Source organism: Hibiscus syriacus, unplaced genomic scaffold (assembly GCF_006381635.1).
Source record: "Hibiscus syriacus cultivar Baekdansim isolate YM2019G1 unplaced genomic scaffold, ASM638163v2 tig00110788_pilon, whole genome shotgun sequence".
In the NCBI taxonomy this organism is placed as follows: Eukaryota; Viridiplantae; Streptophyta; class Magnoliopsida; order Malvales; family Malvaceae; genus Hibiscus; species Hibiscus syriacus.
In genome coordinates, this window is record NW_024062863.1 from 3,215,896 (window position 1) to 3,235,261 (window position 19,366).

Genomic DNA, 19,366 nt, shown 5'->3' on the forward strand with positions numbered 1-19,366 from the left:
AAATGGACATACTGGAATGCTGTAAAAGCTTATCGGGAAGTGGATTTTAATAAGCATATAAACTATTTAAGACGTGTTTTTGCCTCAGTGTACTCAAACACTAGAAGATGTCGGGTTTGAAAGATGGTCAAGAGTACATCAACTTAGAGCAAGATATGGTTTCATGACGTCTAATAGTGCAGAATCAATCAACGCTCTAAGTCGTCATTCCCGGAAATTACCCATTACTATGTTAATGGAGTTTTTTCGAGCCTCTATTCAACAGTGGTACTACAAGAAAAGAAACCATGCAGGTATTATTTCTTTAAATTCGTAACTTATCATATATTTTACTAAGTATTAATTTATTTAAATTTACAGGAACATTGGAACGTCGTGTTACACCATGGACTGAAAAAAGATAACGAAACGTGTTGTGAAGTCAACGTCATGGAGAGTTGAACCATGTTCAAACACTTTGTTTGAAGTATTGGATAATAACTTAAATGGGCTTGTCGATCTAAATGCAAAGATGTGTAGTTGTATGAAATGGCAAACATCTGGTTATCCGTGTGGCCATGTTATAAAAGTTTCTCTTCATCTAAACCAAGATGATTCAAGCGCATACGCTATGGATTGCTACACTACAGAATTATATCGACAGACTTATGGCGAGATTGTCTACCCTATTCCACATCCTTCTGAGTGGGACATACCAGATGAATTACAAACAGTTTTGCCACCAGCCATGGACAGAAGGCTACCTGGCCGACCAAAAAGTCACGATCGTATACCGTCTAAGGGTGAAGAGAAGAAGAGATCGACATGTAGTCGGTGCAAGGAAAGTGGTCATACAAGGTTGACATGTGGATCACCAGTGCCATCACAATCATCTTTTCCTTTACCAAAATATGGATCCTCATCAAAATCCCAATCACAACCGGCTTCACCTTTTGGGACTGTTAACTTAGGTGATTTTTAAATGCAAACGTTGTATTATGTGTATATTATCTGTGAACTTTTAACATTTTCAGTTAGGCATGTATTAGTAACTTGAGTTTGAACATTGCTATGATAAGTTCAGTTGTTATCACTTATTAGACATTCATTTGACTATCGCAACGCGGAAATCGCAACACAATATGACTATCGTAACACGGAAATGACTATCGCAATGCGGAATTGACTATCGCAACACGGAAATGACTATCACAACGAGAGAATCGCAATGCGAAATGAAAATCGCAATGCGAAATGAAAATCTCAACGAGCGAATCGCAATGCAAAATGAAAATTGCAATGCGAAATGAAAATTGCAACGAGAGAATCACAATGCGAAATGAAAATTGCAATGAGTGAATCGCAATGCGAAAATGAAAATCGCAACGCAAAATTAGTTTCGCGTTGCAATTTTCATTTTCGCATTGCGATTCACTCGTTGCGATTTTCATTTCGCATTTCGATTCTCTCGTTGCGATAGTCATTTCCACGTTGCGATAGTCTGTTTTGCATTCAACATAATGCAGATTGAAATCAACAAAATAACTATTACATTTCAATCAATTAAACAAACACAAATATTATGTACACATCAATTAAACAAATCAACATTTACAAATCATCTTTTACAAATCAATTAAACAATCAAAAAATAATAATGAAATCAACTTTTGCACTCATACATCCATTTCACGCAGCTCACTTCAGGATTAACCTGCAGAAACCAAACATTGAATCAACAACACTTTCTATACATATAAAACCTACAAACAGCACATTATTGAATTCTAGCTACTTAACCAAACATTTTCAAACCAAAAAGAGTAAATATGTTTAACAACACTTGCATTTGACTTACAAATTGTTTATGGACACTTTCATAACGCGGATGCAGGTAGGCAGCGTCTCACATATATCGCTCTAGCCATAAAATGACAAAACCACAAGCCTACTGCACCTCTCTCTCTATCGGTGGGAGGTAGAAAATATGTACTTCCTGTCGTCAAACGCTCCAAGCACATGCATACGAGAGGACCACAATCCCCTCTGGCTTCCTTCGTTTGTTGTGGCACGGTCTCGTCTCTGATAACTGTAACATTGAACTTCTTTGGCTTCTTGTTTCCAGACTTAGTCCAATAATCAATTGCATCCAAGAATTTAGCCAAATGAGAGCTCCATCCCTTAATCATATCTCTCAAATCAGACAATGATATGTAATTTATCATGCTGTCATATACTATTGTCTTTAGGGATGGGAGCTGAAGCTCGACGAGAAGCCAATGAGTACGGTCCAAAACAGGGATAAACACTTGCATCGAAATGTAATAATTCAAATTGCGCATTTATTTATGAACACCTTTAAAATATTTAAACAAATATACTAACCTTATCGACCTCTCACCATGCAGGATAAAGTTTAGCTTGTCCATTAGCCAACACATATGATTCATGTCATTGATTCTTCAAGTGAACTACGTGAAAAGACATCGACATAATTGTATATCGCGTTTTTTTTAATATTTTTCTTCAATTTCCTTACAATTAGAAGACGTGTCACCCATGCATCAATATGTTGTTTTATAAAAAAAGACATATATTAGTGAATTACATAAATTTTTTTAAAAAAAATTAATCAAACTGAAATATAAGAAATATAAGACTTACCCCCTATCGAAATAGCCGTTGTCTTCAACCCCTAATAATATACCCCACCAAGACCGTTCAATCAACAAATGCATATCATCGTTGAGTTTGTATATGTCAGCGTAACACCCTTGGCTCCGCTCATGTAGATAAAAATCAACTGCGGTCTTAGCCCAAAGGGTATTATCCAGAATTGTTTCCGGTAGTTATTTCCTCTCCACTTCATCTACCGGAATGGTACTGGCCGGTAACTTATACGAAAGCCAACAGTCATCCATCATGTCCGGCACGTGAGGGGGCTTCTCAATAATTTGATATATTACGCCGTGTGAATCGGGCTCTAGAATGTTGGGAGGGACCTCTTCAACGATGACAGTGGCCTCTTGAACGATGGGAGGGGACTCTTGAGGGATGATAGGGGCCTCCTGAACGATAGGGGAGGTCACTTGAACGATGACAGGTGAGTCGGGCTTTTTCTTACGGATTCTTCGCACTATTGGGATGAACGGAGACGTAATGGCACGTGCACGCTGTCTGATGCGTGAACTCCGTCTTGCAAGAAAAACCCGACGTAGAGCATCCACCTTAGCGGGCCGCTAAAAATAAATTAATACATAAATCAGTAAATAAACAGACATGATATTAAACAGTGAGAACAAAGACAAATATATTTCAAACTTGCACGGTATTCACCCAAGTCATTATTATATCATTGTTCACAAAATGCATCAGATAACATTCCAGAAGTAAGCACTTATATAAACATTTAAAAGGACAACATATAGGTTTAGTGCAGGTTCAATGACAACATAAAGAGTAGTAGTTTATTCTTGAAACTTAAATTTTCAACACTGTGAAGTTAGTATTTGTCTTTTGGTTGAAGTAATGCAATTCATTCAAGTTTCAATTTGCAGAAGAAGAATAGAATCTAAAACTTAAAATCGCAACGCGAAAATGACTATCGCAATGCGAATTTGACTATCGCAACGAGAGAATCGCAATGCGAAATGAAAATCGCAACGCGATTATAGTTTCGCGTTGCGATTTTGTCGTTGCGATTTTCATTTCTCGTTGCGATTCATTTCGCGTTGCGATAGTCATTTTTCACGTTGCGATTTTAAGTTTCGTGTTGTGAAAGTAAACTATTTCTTCTTCTGCAAATTTAAACTTGAATGGATTGCATTACTTCAACCAAAAGACAAAACAAAGACAAATACTAACTTCAGAGTATTAAAGAATACACAGTTTAGTAGAATTGGCAGCAACCGAACAAATTTACTTTCAACCAAAAGACAAAACAAAGACAAATACTAACTTCACAGTGTTAAAGAATACACAGTTTAGCAGAATTGGCAGCAACCGAACAAATTTACTTTCAACCAAAAGACAAAACAAAGAGAAATACTAACTTCACAGTGTTAAAGAATACACAGTTTAGCAGAATTAGCAGCAACCGAATAAATTTACTTCAACCAAAAGACAAAACAAAAGACAAATACTAACTTCACAGTGTTAAAGAATAAACAGTTTAGCAGTATTGGCAGCAACCGAATAAATTTACTAAGCAATCTAAGTGAAATGGTTAATCTAAGTAAAATTACGAGTAAATTTATCATCAAGTTAAATATGGAAAATCTTAAACTTACCTCGTTGCGTAGAGTATGAACCTCATTCTGCAACGATACTACCATCTCACGTAGAGCGGCAACCTCACCACGTAAAGTAGACACATCCACACGCCATGCACCATCGTTATCGCGTAGAGTACCGATCTCCTCACGCAAGGCATTGACCTCATCACGTAACTCCCTTGACTCATCCCGTGGAGGTGGAGGTGGAGAACAGGGAGATAGAAGTCGTGGCATCTTTTTCGGTCGCCTATCATGAGGTGATGGTGGAGAAGAGGCTCGATGATGTGACGGGATAGGTGATGGCTCTCGTTGTAGAGGTGTATAGTCGGGTCGATCAGGTGATGGCTTTGGGTGAGGTGATGGCTCTCGAAGTGGAGGAAGTGGAGGTTGCTCATCATTCATGCCATCAAAAAAACGCTGACTAGCTTGCCACCAATCAATGGCAAGCTCAGCCTCCATGGGTTTCAGTCTCTGTAATGGAGTGTTGGCCTCATAAAAATATAAAAACTCAAACAAAGTTAAACGTCTACTATTAATAACTTGTTTATATATGATAGTATTTGTGTTAACTTACATTATTTATTGTCGCATATGGTATTAAGTCTTCCCAATCCAACAGACGTTTCTTCTTCCAGGAAATAGCCCTAGGAATATCATTTGAAGTTTTTAATGTATATGTCTGCATGCTGGGGAAAGCCTCGAATATCCAAATCTACAAACAATATAATAACAAACATTAGTAATTGTTAAATAATTAATTATAATTTTGAAAACATTATATAGAAATTCTTACCTTAAAGGCCTAAACAAAGCCTGACAAAGTATATTTCGACCCATCGCCACGCAAACTTTTGCGGTCATCAAAGGCAGACGACAACTTAGTCCAGGTAGCTTTCCATATATACGAACCCCACGAAAACAGATTCCATGCATTTAGGTCCTCTACCAATAATATTAGCTCCTGAGGAATAGGTTGTCTGGCCTCTCTGCCTAAAAAGCCGGCATACAAAAGTACTAGAAGGCATACTCGGACAACATCGACGTCATTCATCCGAGTAAAACCATCTTTCTTATTAAACAATTTCTTCAGGTCGTCGACGTGTAAGTTCGGCTTCTCTATTGACTCATCAAGAAAAACCCGGGATAACCATGATGGGCGGGTGATATGACGAGTGTACCGGCCTACATCATCGTGTCCGAATCGTAGACCAATGATTAAGCAGAACTCCTTCCGCCCAAAACAAGTATACGCCGGTGGAAAATGAAACCATATCTCTTCCTCACCACGTTGTATACTGTCGGGTAGATCGCTAGTCATGGTCTGAAGCCACAAATGGGTCAAATTAGCATCTCCACCCGGATGCTGTACTCTCAGCCATGGCCCGAAGCATGTTTCCTCAAACAATTTTCTTTGTGCAGGTGAAAGCTTCGAAGCAATTGTAGTGGCTAGGCTAACTTTATTCCTTAATGTCAATGAAGCCGAAAAAAATTTCTACAGAAACAATAAACATACCAAGTTAGATATACCAAAAACTACACTGTGAAGATATACCAAAAACAATAAACATAAAGAGTAGTAGTTTATTCTTGAAACTAAAATTTGCAACACTCTTTTGTCTTTTGGTTGAAATGAAAATCGCAACGAGAGAATGACTATCGCAACGCGGAAATGACTATCGCAACAAGAGAATTGCAACGCGAAATGAAAATCGCAATGCGATTTTGGTTTCGCGTTGCGATTTTCATTTCGCGTTGCGATAGTCATTTTCGTGTTGCGATTTTCATTTTCATGTTGCGATTTTAAGTTTAGAAACTATTCTTCTTCTGCAAATTGAAACTTTAATGGATTGCATTACTTCAACCAAAAGACAAAACAAAGACAAATACTAACTTCACAGGGTTAAAGACTAAACAGTTTAGCAGTATTGACAGCAATCGAATGAATTTAATAAGAAATCTAAGTGAAATGGTTAATCTATTATTGAAATTACCAGTAAACTTATCATCAATTTCAATATGAAAAACCTAAAATAATGCAAAAATTTTAAAATAAAAATAATTAAAAAAACTAACCCTCGGAGGTTGATTTTCCATTTCTGAATGATTGTGAGGGATTTCTGACCGTGAATGGTTGTGAGGGATTTCGCCGGAGATGGGGACGGAAATCTTCAGAGATGGGGACGGATTTCGCCGTAGAGAGTGAGAGATGGAGATGGGACTGAGTTGTGATTTTAGGTTTTAGGTTATGAGTTGCGATTACGGGATATACTGTGGACGGTTCAGTGCTCCGATAATTAATATTCGTGTTTGGAATTTGAAAATAAAATACGCGTAACGATTCTTATGGCGCTTTAAAAATCGCGTTGCGATTTACGGATACGCGTTGCGATTTTACGTATTGTCGTTGTGATTTACGGATACGCGTTGCGATTTACGTATTCTCGTTGCGATTTACAGATACGCGTTGCGATTTACGTATTCTCGTTGCGATTTACGGATACGCGTTGCGATTTTACGTATTGTCGTTGCGATTTACGGATACGCATTGCGATTTTACGGATACTCGTTGCGATAGTCAGAATCGCGTTGCGATTTATATGTTTGCGTTGCGATTTTCATATTCGCGTTGTGATTCTTGAAAATCGCAATGCGAATTTGTACTATCGCATTGCGATTCTTCATAATCGCGTTGCGATTCTAGGAACTGATTTGTGATTCTGGAGATCGCGTTGCGATTTTTATTTCGCATTGCGATTTTGTTGGTCATTTTGGCAAATCCAAAAAAATTGGTTAAAATCGTATATTATAAGGCATTTTTGGTCACTGAGGCGATTTTCTCTTTATGTTAACCATAATCTAATTGATCAATTATACATAAAATTTATATACTGTAAATGTATTAATAGTTACTGTAAAAAAATTAATTATATAATGATACAAGTTATTAATTCTGTAAAAACAAAATAGAATGAAAATGAAATGAATCTATCTATAGATTCAATGGATTTTGAGGCTTTCAACATTGTTGAACACATGTGAAATTGTGAATAACAAAGTCTTTCCAGAATTTTCTCCCTTGCTTCCCTTTGCCCGCCAATACCAACCATCTCGCCCACGAAATTTCCATACATTGTTATATGCCAATTAGTCTGCAATCCTCTCTCTTTATATATATATACATGAAGACAGCAAATCAAACACAGAAAATACATTCAGAATATATATATAGAGAGAGAGAGAGAGAGCTAGAGAGAGGGAAAATCAAGAAATGCAAAATTGGAGGTTGGGGGAGTCTTGTCGCAGGAGCGATGGCACTGCTTTATATCTACATATATAACTCAGCACAGTGCCTTCGCCTTGTGACAAGATACCTGCAACTTCTTTAATTTGTTCCTCCTCCTTTTCCCAGTTTTCATGGCGGACAATTGTCACAAATATTCAGCCCTGTAAGTGTTTTTTTTTCTCACAGTAATATCAACTCCATGGATGAATCAACCTGCATTTACCTCAAACACATCTCATAATCAAATGCTCCTATGATAATTCTTAGATAACTTTACCCTTCAAATCTAGTTCGATCTTTGGATGCTAAACCCAAACATTTTGAACAAATTTCATTTGAAAACATCAATCTCAATCCCTTGCGATGGAAAATATATAGAACAAATTAATTTGCATTAAGACAGTTCTCCTTCCTCTTGTTTTTGTTTTTCATCACGGCAGATGTTTGTTTTCCACGTATGGACTTGTTGATAAATTTAGTTTAATGCTTGTGTATGACATGGTAGTATTTCCCTTGGCCTGGTCCATCTTTGGGGTCGAATCGAAATGTTTAAAGCGTGTCCTCTCTGCAGATGCATCGCTTTGATGCCAAAAAAGAAAGATTCAAAGACAGCAGCCAATGCTGACAAGTCAAGGACATGCCTTTCCTTAGATTGTGTTATAGTTACCCCACAACTCTTCTGGGTTCACCTCTAGCCCCCACATTCCCACTATCTTATTTATTATACACATATACACACAAACCATATGATATATGTAGGTATGTTGGAGTTGGACAAAGAGCTGATATAGGAGGAAAGAAAATGGTGCTTGGAGCTGGCATCTATTAAATTTGGCAGCTTCTTATAGCTGGAGACAATGGTTGTGGACCTGTGATGCCTATAACACTAACAAACGATGTGATGATATGGACAAAAAAAAAAATAAACTACATTCTATATTATTAAATTTTAGGTGATGTATCTTTTATACTATCGAACTTTTAATTTCTATTATTATAACATTAAACTTTGATTTTGACTTTAGTTATGCCATTTGGACGTTAAAATATAAACAATATAATGACATTGACAAAATAATATCATTTTGGTATGGTTATTGATGCCTAAAACGACGTTGTTTTAAGCACTAAACTTTATGGGTATATTGACTTTGTCACTAAACTTTTAAATAGTTCACTTCTTGGCATTGTACTTTTTCAGCCTCTTGTAAATAGCCAATCACTAAGTCTCATTTGTGATACGATCTATACTAGAATATATGTATTTCATTCTTTCATTTTCTATGATTAATTTTTCAAAAAAAACCACTCAAAATAGACGAAATTAAACAAAAATATATATCATTTTTAGGTGTTTGGGAATTTGTTAAAAAAATAAAATAATGAGAAGTATTATTTCGAGAAGACAAACAACATACTTCAAAACTAGCCTCATCAGACGACCATCGAAGGAGATCGAAATATTAGTTCATCAAACCTTTAAATGAATTTTCATCAATTTTAAGTAGGTTTAATAGAATATCAATCCTAGAAGAAGAAAGAGGATTGAAATGCAAACATTTGATACCAATATTGTTGCGAAAGGCTACCGTTAATGATTACAGTTGAAAAAGTTTATTGTAGAAAACTGAACCATTTTAAAGTTTAATGGAAAAAATCGATATATCTCTAAAATCTAATGCCTAAATTGGTGTCGTTTTGTCCACGTTATCACGGTGACGGAAAGTTTTATTCATGACATCATGCTGTTAAAATTTAACGATCCAATGGCAAAGTTAAAATTTAATAATATAATTAAAAAATTAAAAATTCAGTTATATAAATAATATACCGTATAAAATATAGAGGTATCTTATATAGTTTACCCCAATAAAAATTAGAGTTGGTGAAATTTTGTATACAAGGTGCGATTGAATTGAATCGCTGCATGGCATGATTGTTTTCTCCCGGGATTGATATCCACATGGGCCCGTATTCAATGAAACCCAATTTCTAGATCAATAATGCATTTTTTTACTGGGTCCCCTTTCATATGGTCCAATAACATATTAATTTCATTGTATGATTAGTTTATGGCATCAACCAAATTATTCTGTTGATAAATTAAAAGATTTAAATTATTCCGACTTCGTAATAATTAACAAAATAATTAATTAATAATAAATTTTATTTTAAAATATCCAAATGTGTATTTTCATCGAATTTATAGACTCAAATTGATGGAAGTAAAAATAATATATTAAAATAACGTAAAATCAACAATCAATTTAGAGGTTCCTAGATTGATTATCTCATAAAAAATTTAAGTTTTCATATAATTTAGATTTTTTAATATTTTTATGCTTAAATTTTATAAATCCATTCATAAAATTTTGTAAACTCATTGTAATATAAAATAAGATAAAGTACGCATATGGTCCTTCGACTATAAGATATAGTTTTATTGAGTCCAGTTACAAAATAATATTCCGGTTATTCATATGTTCCTAACTCGTACTTTTTTGTTAAAAAATTGACGGCAATCTGAGTTGGACTTTAATCTTCTAACTGAGATATAATAAAATATGATCTTTAATTTCAAATGACTATTATATCTCAGTCAGTATGTTAAAAACGACTGTTAATTTTTTTAACAGAAAAATAAGAGTTTAGAACATAATAAATAGTTAGGCCATGATTTTATAACTTTTAATAATCGATGGAGTAATCAAAATAACGTATTATAATCCATAAACTACTTTATAATTTTTATTAATTAGATAATTTAATAAACTAATATCCTATGGGTGAAACCATTTATATACTTTAAAATCTTTGATGGTTTTGACTTGATCAAGTCATGGACTGACCGGATCTCCACATGAAAGTTGTCAACATTTATTTGAAACCGAATTATGATTCAAAAGAGATTTGACTTTGGACTCTATGAAAACGACTAATCAATTAACCAATAAATGTTTTATACATTTTCATTGGTGGTTTGATTAGAACACCAACCCGGATCCTTCGTCTCTCTCGTTAGCCAAACATTACTTCCACACCATCCGGCCTACAGGTAAATTCCTTTTTTCTCATCGTCTTGTATGAATTCAAGAATTTTTCAAACTTGTTTAATGAACGATGAACCAAAGGACAGTTTACCCAACCCAAGATAACAGTCTTTCTTCTACATTCACAGTATATATCCATACTTATATCAGATTGTGAAATCAGCAATGGAGAGATTATTAAGAGTTTAGATAGCAAAGAGATGCGAATGGAATCCTGTCGCAAGGGAGATGGTGTATATTTCATTTGTATTCTTGAGATACACATCATCTCTCTGCGTCAGGATTCATGGTAATCTCTATCAGGTTATCTTGGCATTGTCTGCAGGTTATCTTGGCATTGTCTGCAAACATTAACAAGGTCGGTGCACTATTTCTGTTATCTTTTTCCATCTTTTTATGGTATAATGAAACAGCACTGTAGGGACATACGAATGGGTTGCAAAATGCAAATATTAGGGTTTCTTGAATCGGGGTTAAGTAGTTTCCGATGATATTACTTGCATTGCTGCGGTCGAAATTTTTTTTTGGATAGAAGAGAGCCGATCAAAGTTTGCAACCTTGTTGCTCCGGGGCCAGGCTTGATGACTCTTGTATTACCGATAACAGAACAAGGATCACTCCCATTTTGCCCACTTCCCACACACCAACCACCAGGAGTAAACATGCCTGGACCCCGAGACAAGAGCTCCGAGTCGATCTCGTCGAGCACCGGATCGTCCCGAGGGAACTTTCTGGCGAAAGGGGCATTGCTGTTAATCATCCGTTGCATGTCGGTAAGCTTGAGGAGATGAGGATGCTGCTTAGGAGGGTTATCCCATGATATAAAATGGAGGTCACTGTTTACTGTAGTGTTACGGAATTCTCGAGCATTACAAATCACGGTGTGGAAGTAACCTTCAGGAGAAGATAAAAAGTTGGCGTAGTACATGAGGATCGTTCGAGGTAGGCTGTCCCATCCCCAAATGCAGTAATCCATGAAAGATCGAGACAGTGCCATCCAGGCAGAACCTGTTGCAGACGAGATGTTTTTCAGAATGCCACTAATTCCATGGCCATTAGCAAACAAACAAAAGATACAATTTCAAGTTAATTTCTGTGCTCCCCACTAGCAATCCTTTATGCAGGCAGTACAGGTGTAAACACGTTCGAATGAATAAAGTTGTTTTCATGTTTGTTTATATTTTTTAAATTTTTTATGTTTGATTTATATTCGTTTAAATTTTTAATATTATGTTTGTGTTCTTTTATTTATTTTTTAGAGTGTTCGTGGTCAGTTCATTTAACGTTCACGAACATTAAACGAATTAATTTATTCAAAAATGGTGAAATTACACCATTAGTTCTTAAGCTCCTTTCAATTTAGTCCCTATATTCACCAATATTTAAAATGTAAAAAAATAAAAGAAAAAATAGAACTTGGTAAACCCGCTTATAAATGAGCCGGTAAATGAATTTATAATGAGCCAATAAACGAGTTTGTTCGTGAACATAAACAAATCAAATACACCGTTATTTGTGTTCGTTCATTTATTATATGAACATAATTTTTTCATACTCATTTATTAAACTTAATAAATGAATATAAACAAAAATTATACGATCGATTCACAAACAATTCATTGAACACTCTTATTTATTTACGGCCCTAGCAAACAGCTATGCATTCTTTATGTGCATTTAGAATGATGCTGCAACGTAGGACAATTCAAATCTAAATATAGTACTAACAAACACAAAAACTTTAAGAGAGTGGAAGGTTTCATCATGTTTGCCTGTAAAGAGTTTGAATGCAGTAGGTACACTTCTCCTCTGAGTAACCCAGAACACATCAGATTTTTTCACACTATACAACCCTGGATCTATAATAATCGGATTTGCTCTGTGAAACCTGTCATTTACAACAACGAAAACCCCATTAATCACTCAGTTTCCAGAAATAAATGTTACCCAGAAGTGGAAACTTTGAGGAAAATGGAAATATCAATGCTTTAAAAGTACTCACTCCTTCCACCCAATACTGCTAGTATGATCAATGAAATTCAGATCCCTTGGCAAGTGTGAAAATGTGTGAAACAAATCTGAAAAAATAACCATAACCGAAGATAAAAGAATGGGATAAAAATTCAATTCTTGGAATATCCAAACTCACCATCTTGAGTAACAAGGGGATAATCAGATGCACTGAGATTAATAAACCAATCCCAGTCTCCACCTTCTTTCAACAAAATTGCAGCAGCGTGAAGCGTATTAGCAATCATAGTAGGACCTCTATAAGTAACCAAATTAGCTTTCACGGTCATCCTGACATTCCCAAATTTGTTAAACACTTGATGGTGTTTCACATACTTCTCCAGATCGAGCCTCTCTTCGGAGCTAGCTTCCCGGTCAAGATGAACTACGTATTGATTCAAAGGATGGTAAAGGGCTAAAAGGGTCCTTCTCAGCATCCGGCAGTCGCCGGCGGAGCCCGAAATGAGGTAAGCGAAGCGGGGAGGTGGAGGGAGGGTGGAGACAGGGATGGGTTTGAGTTGGTTCTCCACGAAAGGGGAGGAGCCGCCGAATACGGCGGAGGGATGGTAGAAGAAAAGAAATGGAGAGTCGTCGAAAGAGGTCAATGTTGATAAAAAGAGGGAAAACAATGAAACGATGGAGCCAACAGCTAACGGCAACATCCATTTTCTCACCATTGCTTGATTACTGTTGTGGCGAAACTGCGTTTAACTATATGTTCTTAATTTCGTCATTATTTTTAAAATCATTTTTGTTGTTGTTGGCTTCTCCCCTTCTCCATGTTTTTGTTGTTTTGTAGAAAATTTCTCCTGATAAACCAATGTGGACGGCTGTTATTTTAAGTTTTTTTCTTTTAAATAATTATAAAAAAATATCTATTTAAATTATTTGAATTTTACACAAACACACCTACTAGAATTTAAAATCTCAACTAAAACGAAGACAAGGGCTACTAATAAGTAAATGGCGACTAATCAAGCTTTCGGTTATTTCAACGTTGGGGCTATATTTTAGTCATCAAGATCTACAAAATTTCATTAAAATCACTATAATTAAGGAAAACTTTCGTTTCGATCATTGAATCGTAAAATCATTAACAAAAGCTTATCTAACCAATTTTGATTAAGATCACTACAATTAAGGAAGACGAATGGATCACTCGTATCTGAGTTTTTAGTTTCAACCTATTTCCACTAAGATGTTGTAAACATGGTGAATGAGGATAAGGATTTTGTTTTAGACAAAGATGATGGAGGATTTTGTTCCAATTCTGTGAGCTTATGTTATTTTATATGTATGTTTGCTCAAATGAATAAAATACGACTGATTGTTGATGATAAAATTTAATTTTTTAAATACTAGTAATAAAAATATAAGATAAAATATATATAATTTGAACGGCAAAGTAGACCCGGCGGGGCAGTCGCTCATCGTCTCCTATTCCTCATCTTTACATATTAAAAAAGAAAAGAAGAAGAAAACAATCACGTGGAGCCTGTTAACACTGTTTCCCCTTTTTTGCACTCAATAGCTCCGGTAAATTTAGTGAGTTTTCCGACAAATGTTGCCGGCTTCGCATCGATCATCTCCATCTTGGTGAATTCATAATGTGGAGATTTGAGTGGCCCCGATGTCCTAAAACGAGCTCCGTTCAACAACAAATCTCCTTCCGATCTCCATATCCACTTGCTCCATTCCGACTCCGGTGCATAGTTTCTGTTCGTTACCTCTTTCGCATTGTTGTCTTCCAGTGCAACGAACCTGTTGCCTTGGCTGATGATGGTGGGATGCATGCCGCCACTAAGGGCGTACATTTTCCAATGAGTTAAATCATTATTAACAACATGAAAGAAACCCAACCTATACATACGATCCTAAGATTTTATGTCAAAGGAGTGAATTTTTAAAATTTTAGAAGAAAATAAATATATAATATTATAGAGAAAAAAATATTATCAATAGAAAATCTAAAATATATGATAATTTGATCTGTCCATCCTTATCTGCATCTCGGCATTCTCTGTATCAATTCTTTGCCAAAATGGTTGAATGTTACCGTGACCTGCATCAGTTTCTCTTGCGTAGCTGTCACTTGCATCCAATAAGATCACATAAACCATATACCATTGATTATGTGATGTATTGGTGAAAACATGTGTGATGTGAAGAACATGGTGTGGAGTGTGTATGTATTTACGTCGTTGTGATGGGTGAAATGACAGTTTGAGATTGTGATGGCCGTGGAATCTTGGATTGCATCGATGAGTCCGTCTTGGCATTCCAACATCGAAAGGTGATCGAGCCAAATGTTTGTTGATCCGAATATGTTTGATGCCATCTCCGTCACCCATTGTCTGCTGGCCGTAATGACCCATCGAGTCCCTTATCACGGCCCCCTTGCTTGGAAGGATGTGATGAACATGAATGCCATGGATGATGACATCATGCACAAATTGAATCGTGATGCCGGCTCCGTATGCGATATGGACGTTCGCTCCACGACCATCGATAGTCTTCTTGCTTTGCATAATTAGCTCATGCGACAACTTGATGTGCATGTCACAAGCGAAAATGATCCACAATGGCTCGTCCCGGATCACGGCCCAACGTAAAGTTCCCGGTTTGGGATTTAACATATCGTCGTCGGAATCGTCATTCACCACATAGTATTCACCATCCTTTTCTCCTTCAGTTTTGTGGCCGAAACCAACCACGCAATTCTCTAGCTTCTTACGGTTTTCGGCCCAGTCATCCCTATGACGCCCGCACGCGTAAATGGGGTTGGTCGCCATGCATGGACCCTTGTACTTCTTGTGTTTTCCCCTCAAGGTCCTCCTGCTGGTCGTGTATCATCACCATCAACCAAGCCCCTCGTCTCGGCACTGGATTTTTAAGAGCCCTGAACCAAATTGTCCATCAAATACAATTAATTATAACACACACATATATAGAAGTTATGTTTAAGATTTTCAATTTAACATGTTGATTGAATTTCCTGGTGACGTTTTCTGGGTTAGGATCATAAGCTGCGAGGGTGTTCTTCCATGCCCGTAGCGCACGTTGCTTCCAGACTTCATCATATTCAGAAATATTATATCCCCACAGGGCTAGATTAGTGTGGCAAATGAAAATGGAAAGACCGGTCTTGTCTTCATTCCTGTTCCTCTCTAATCTGTCTTCGTTTTCGTGTTCTTTCCGACGTTGTGGTATACAAAAGGCCCTAGGATTTAAGACTGAACAGTAACTACAAGTTCAATCGCAGTTAAACACCAACAAAAATTGGTGTAAAGGTGACTTCTCTAAGGCACTAAGCTCTGCTAAGTGCCAACTTTTCAAGGTTGGCCAACTATTATTTCTCTTATTTACTTATTATATATGTGGAATTCAACAGCCTTTTTTTCCTGGGGGGGGGGGGGTTTAAATAATGCTTACGAGGAAACTTTGTGGTTCTAAAATTAGTGCGTAGAGAACGGGCAACCATGCTTTACAACATACTTTAAACCACGCACTTTTCTTTCTCCACAAATACCTGAGAAATTGTAGGCGTCGACTTTTTCATTTGATTCAAAGCCGTATAAACACGAATATTGCTGTATGTGCCGGAGAACGGTACATGAGAGTAATGACTAAAAGAGAAATAAGACAGGCTTCCTTGAGCTCGATGAACTAACCACAATGCATTCTGGCTTGTGCAGTTCTACTTATACAATGAAACAGTGAAATATAGTAAAACAATCCTTGTCGAAGAAGCATGGGGATACGGATACGGACACAGACCGGATTCTAAATATCAACATATAAAAGCTTGAGCCTATTGTTCTTTTGCTTTAGGCTTTGGTGATGGAGAAGCATGGGGACCGTTTGAACTGGATAAGCTTCTCATAGGTTGTCCGTTCCTCATTACGAATCCTGCCTGTGCTCTGATGCCATTTTTGGCAGTTAAGTTGGAGGACCTAGAACGATCGGATTGCATGGCTTGGAAGTAATAGGAGGAGCTGGCCATGTCTTTAAGGTTTGGAAGGGGCTTTAGGGTTTCAACAACTTCACTCATCCGAGGTCTGGCTTTGGGATCTCGGCAAAGACATTGTGCAGCCAGCTGGGCAGCTTTAAGTGCACCTTTGACTGAAAAGTGCCCTTCAAGGCGAGGATCTAAAACCCGGAAGAACCTTCTCTTGTCTCCTAGATGCGGTCTAGCCCATTCCACAAGATTGTGCTCCCCATTTGGCCGGTTTTTGTCCATGGATCTCCGGCCAGTCAACATCTCAAGTAATACTACTCCAAAGCTATACACATCACTCTTCGATGTCAAATGACCTAATTAATAACCGTGTTAGATTTATGTAACCGATGATTTAGATAATAATGAAACAATCTTAGAAGAAAACAAGTTTCCGATTAAATTGTTATGCAGTTCGGTTAACACAAACATTAAAAGCGAGCTAATTCAAAAACCGGAGCAGCAAGAATGTTGGACATAATGAAAACTAGTTTCAGAAATAAAGTGGTAATTCTACCACATACCAGTCATTACATATTCAGGTGCAGCATAGCCATATGTCCCCATGACTCGAGTAGATACATGAGTTTTATCTCCTTCGGGACCATCTTTCGCCAGTCCAAAATCAGAGAGCTTGGCATTGTAATCCTGAAATTTGCAACAGTTTTTTAAAAAGAAAAAGAAAATAAAATTAAGGAGGGAACTTAAAAATTTTCAGTCTCGTCTACATACCGCATCTAACAAGATATTCGACGTTTTAAAATCACGATAAATCACTGGTCTTTCCGCTTCTTCGTGAAGAAAGGCAATACCCTTTGCAGCACCAAGTACAATTTTCATTCTAATAGACCAAGGAAGTGGCAAGGACCCTTCTGCGCAAAAAATGGTTATTACCAGAGAAAATTAGGCATCAATCAACCATGAATTTGCAAATGCATAAGGGAACAAAATAATCGTAATAAACCCTAGCAAATCATCGGCCACACAAAAGGCATAGTGAAACAAGAGGTGACTATGTACTTCTGAAGAGGTGGTTCTCCAGACTTCCTCGTGGCATAAACTCGTATACTAGTAATCTGTGATCATCTTCAATACAATAACCAACCAATTTAACCAAATTAGGATGGAGGAGGTTGCCGAGAAAATCCACTTCAGCCTGCCATATGAAGCAAAACAAGAAAGTTCAATATAAAATATAGTATGAAAGAAACATTATTCACAGAAAGGAAACAAAACAGATTCGGATTCAAACCAGCCATTCTTTGTGACCCTGAAGTCCATCGATGTTTAGGGTTTTGACAGCTACAGTAAGCCCCGTACCGGGTTTTACGGGAGCAGTTCCGTTCTCCTCAATCCAGCCTTTGAATACACAACCAAACCCACCCTCACCTAGAAGACTTTCAGGTCTGAAATTCCTGGTAGCTAATTTAAGGTCAATAAAAGTGAACTTCCGAAGTTGTGAAGCGACTTTCAATTCCTCACTGAATTTCAGTGTGGATGAAGTACTTTCCGCATTACTAGTGGTTGTCGAAGACACTGGAACAACTGGTTGATCTCTGCTGTTCTCTTTTGTAGGTTCGCTTTCCGCTGAATTTGTAAACAGACCAAAGTCATTAAGCTTGATGGTTATAAAGCAATAATCAAAACTATCAACTTCCATATACCATATGCATTTATCATACACTAAGGATCAGTTTGTTTCCAAGAAAAATATACGTCAATATGAACAAGATTGATCCCTTAAAGATCAATCCTTGTCACTCTGCTTTAACTTCTATTCTTTCAACTAATTGACCACATTCAGCAGAAATTACCCCTCAAAAACATGTAAAAGGACATCACTAATTGGTATTTATTCTCAGTAAAAACACAAAACCAGATTTTTTCTCTGTCTGATTTATACTGTAAAGATGAGTTTTTTTTAACACAAAAATACTTGGCTATAACCTTAAGATTCTCTATTCTTTTTATTCACTTGAATATATATATACTTACATATATATAATATAATATAATATAATATAATATAATATAATATAATATAATATAATATAATATAATATAATATAATATAATATAATATAAGAAAATTGAGGATCAAAAATAGTTGTTCAAAAAAAGGAGAAAGGAAAGAGAAGATTACCATAATGAGTGCTTGTTCTTCCGCTGACAGAGTTATCAACTCTTGATCTTGAAGACATGCAACTTCCCATGAACCTCAATTTAACCCAACACCCTGTTTCTTCTTCTCCATCGTCTCTCTTCTTCCTTGATGAATTTTTCCCCACCACTTTTCTAGATTCATTACCAAAACCCATCTTTCCAGAAACTGATCTAAATTCCCTCAAAAACCAAACATATTTTCAACACCCAGAAAATTTTTCAATCATTTAAAAAAAACATCTCAAAACAAGTGATTTCAAGCAAAATTAAAAAGAAAAAGGATCTTTAGCTGGGAATCACCAAGACCCAGATTATGAAATTTAGTCAAAAGGAAAAATTTGAGTAAGAGGAAGACAAAGGAGGGCTCTGCTTGTGAAAGAGGGAAAGTGTTCAACAAAGGGCAGTTTGCGCAGTTTGAAACAGATAAAGGGGCAGCTTGGGCAGGAGATAGAAACAAGAGAGAGAGAGAGAGAGAAAAAAAAATATTCCTTGCTGTTAACAACAGTAAACAGAGCATATTCCAAACCAAATATATATAATCATACATAATGTTAGAGAAAGAACACGGAAGTGGATATAACTAAAAGATTTTGTTCTGTTTAATGTTTGT

At 36.5% G+C, this 19,366-nt stretch overlaps 2 protein-coding genes and 2 pseudogenes across 3 annotated transcripts; all 4 read right to left on the minus strand.

Annotated features, from left to right (window-relative positions):
* Positions 1 to 10,427: 10,427 nt before the first annotated feature.
* On the minus strand, positions 10,428 to 19,255 carry LOC120140638 (probable serine/threonine-protein kinase PIX7). Of its 2 annotated transcripts, none has more exons than XM_039155606.1 (7): positions 18,737 to 19,255; positions 17,846 to 18,180; positions 17,614 to 17,749; positions 17,326 to 17,465; positions 17,118 to 17,241; positions 16,349 to 16,910; positions 10,428 to 10,443 (listed from the first exon to the last, which is right to left on the minus strand). In XM_039155606.1, the coding sequence occupies exons 1-6, from the start codon at positions 18,909 to 18,911 to the stop codon at positions 16,408 to 16,410; spliced, it is 1,413 nt and encodes a 470-aa protein (XP_039011537.1). In that variant the 5' UTR covers positions 18,912 to 19,255; the 3' UTR covers positions 10,428 to 10,443; positions 16,349 to 16,407. The 2 variants fall into 2 exon arrangements, with proteins under 2 accessions (XP_039011537.1, XP_039011538.1); XM_039155607.1 differs by having other exon boundaries at positions 17,326 to 17,462; positions 18,737 to 19,050.
* On the minus strand, positions 11,080 to 13,330 carry LOC120140641 (annotated as a pseudogene).
* On the minus strand, positions 14,081 to 14,410 carry LOC120140982 (pectate lyase-like). The gene has a single exon (XM_039155951.1). The coding sequence runs from the start codon at positions 14,408 to 14,410 to the stop codon at positions 14,081 to 14,083; it is 330 nt and encodes a 109-aa protein (XP_039011882.1).
* On the minus strand, positions 14,564 to 15,676 carry LOC120140983 (annotated as a pseudogene).
* Positions 19,256 to 19,366: the final 111 nt, after the last annotated feature.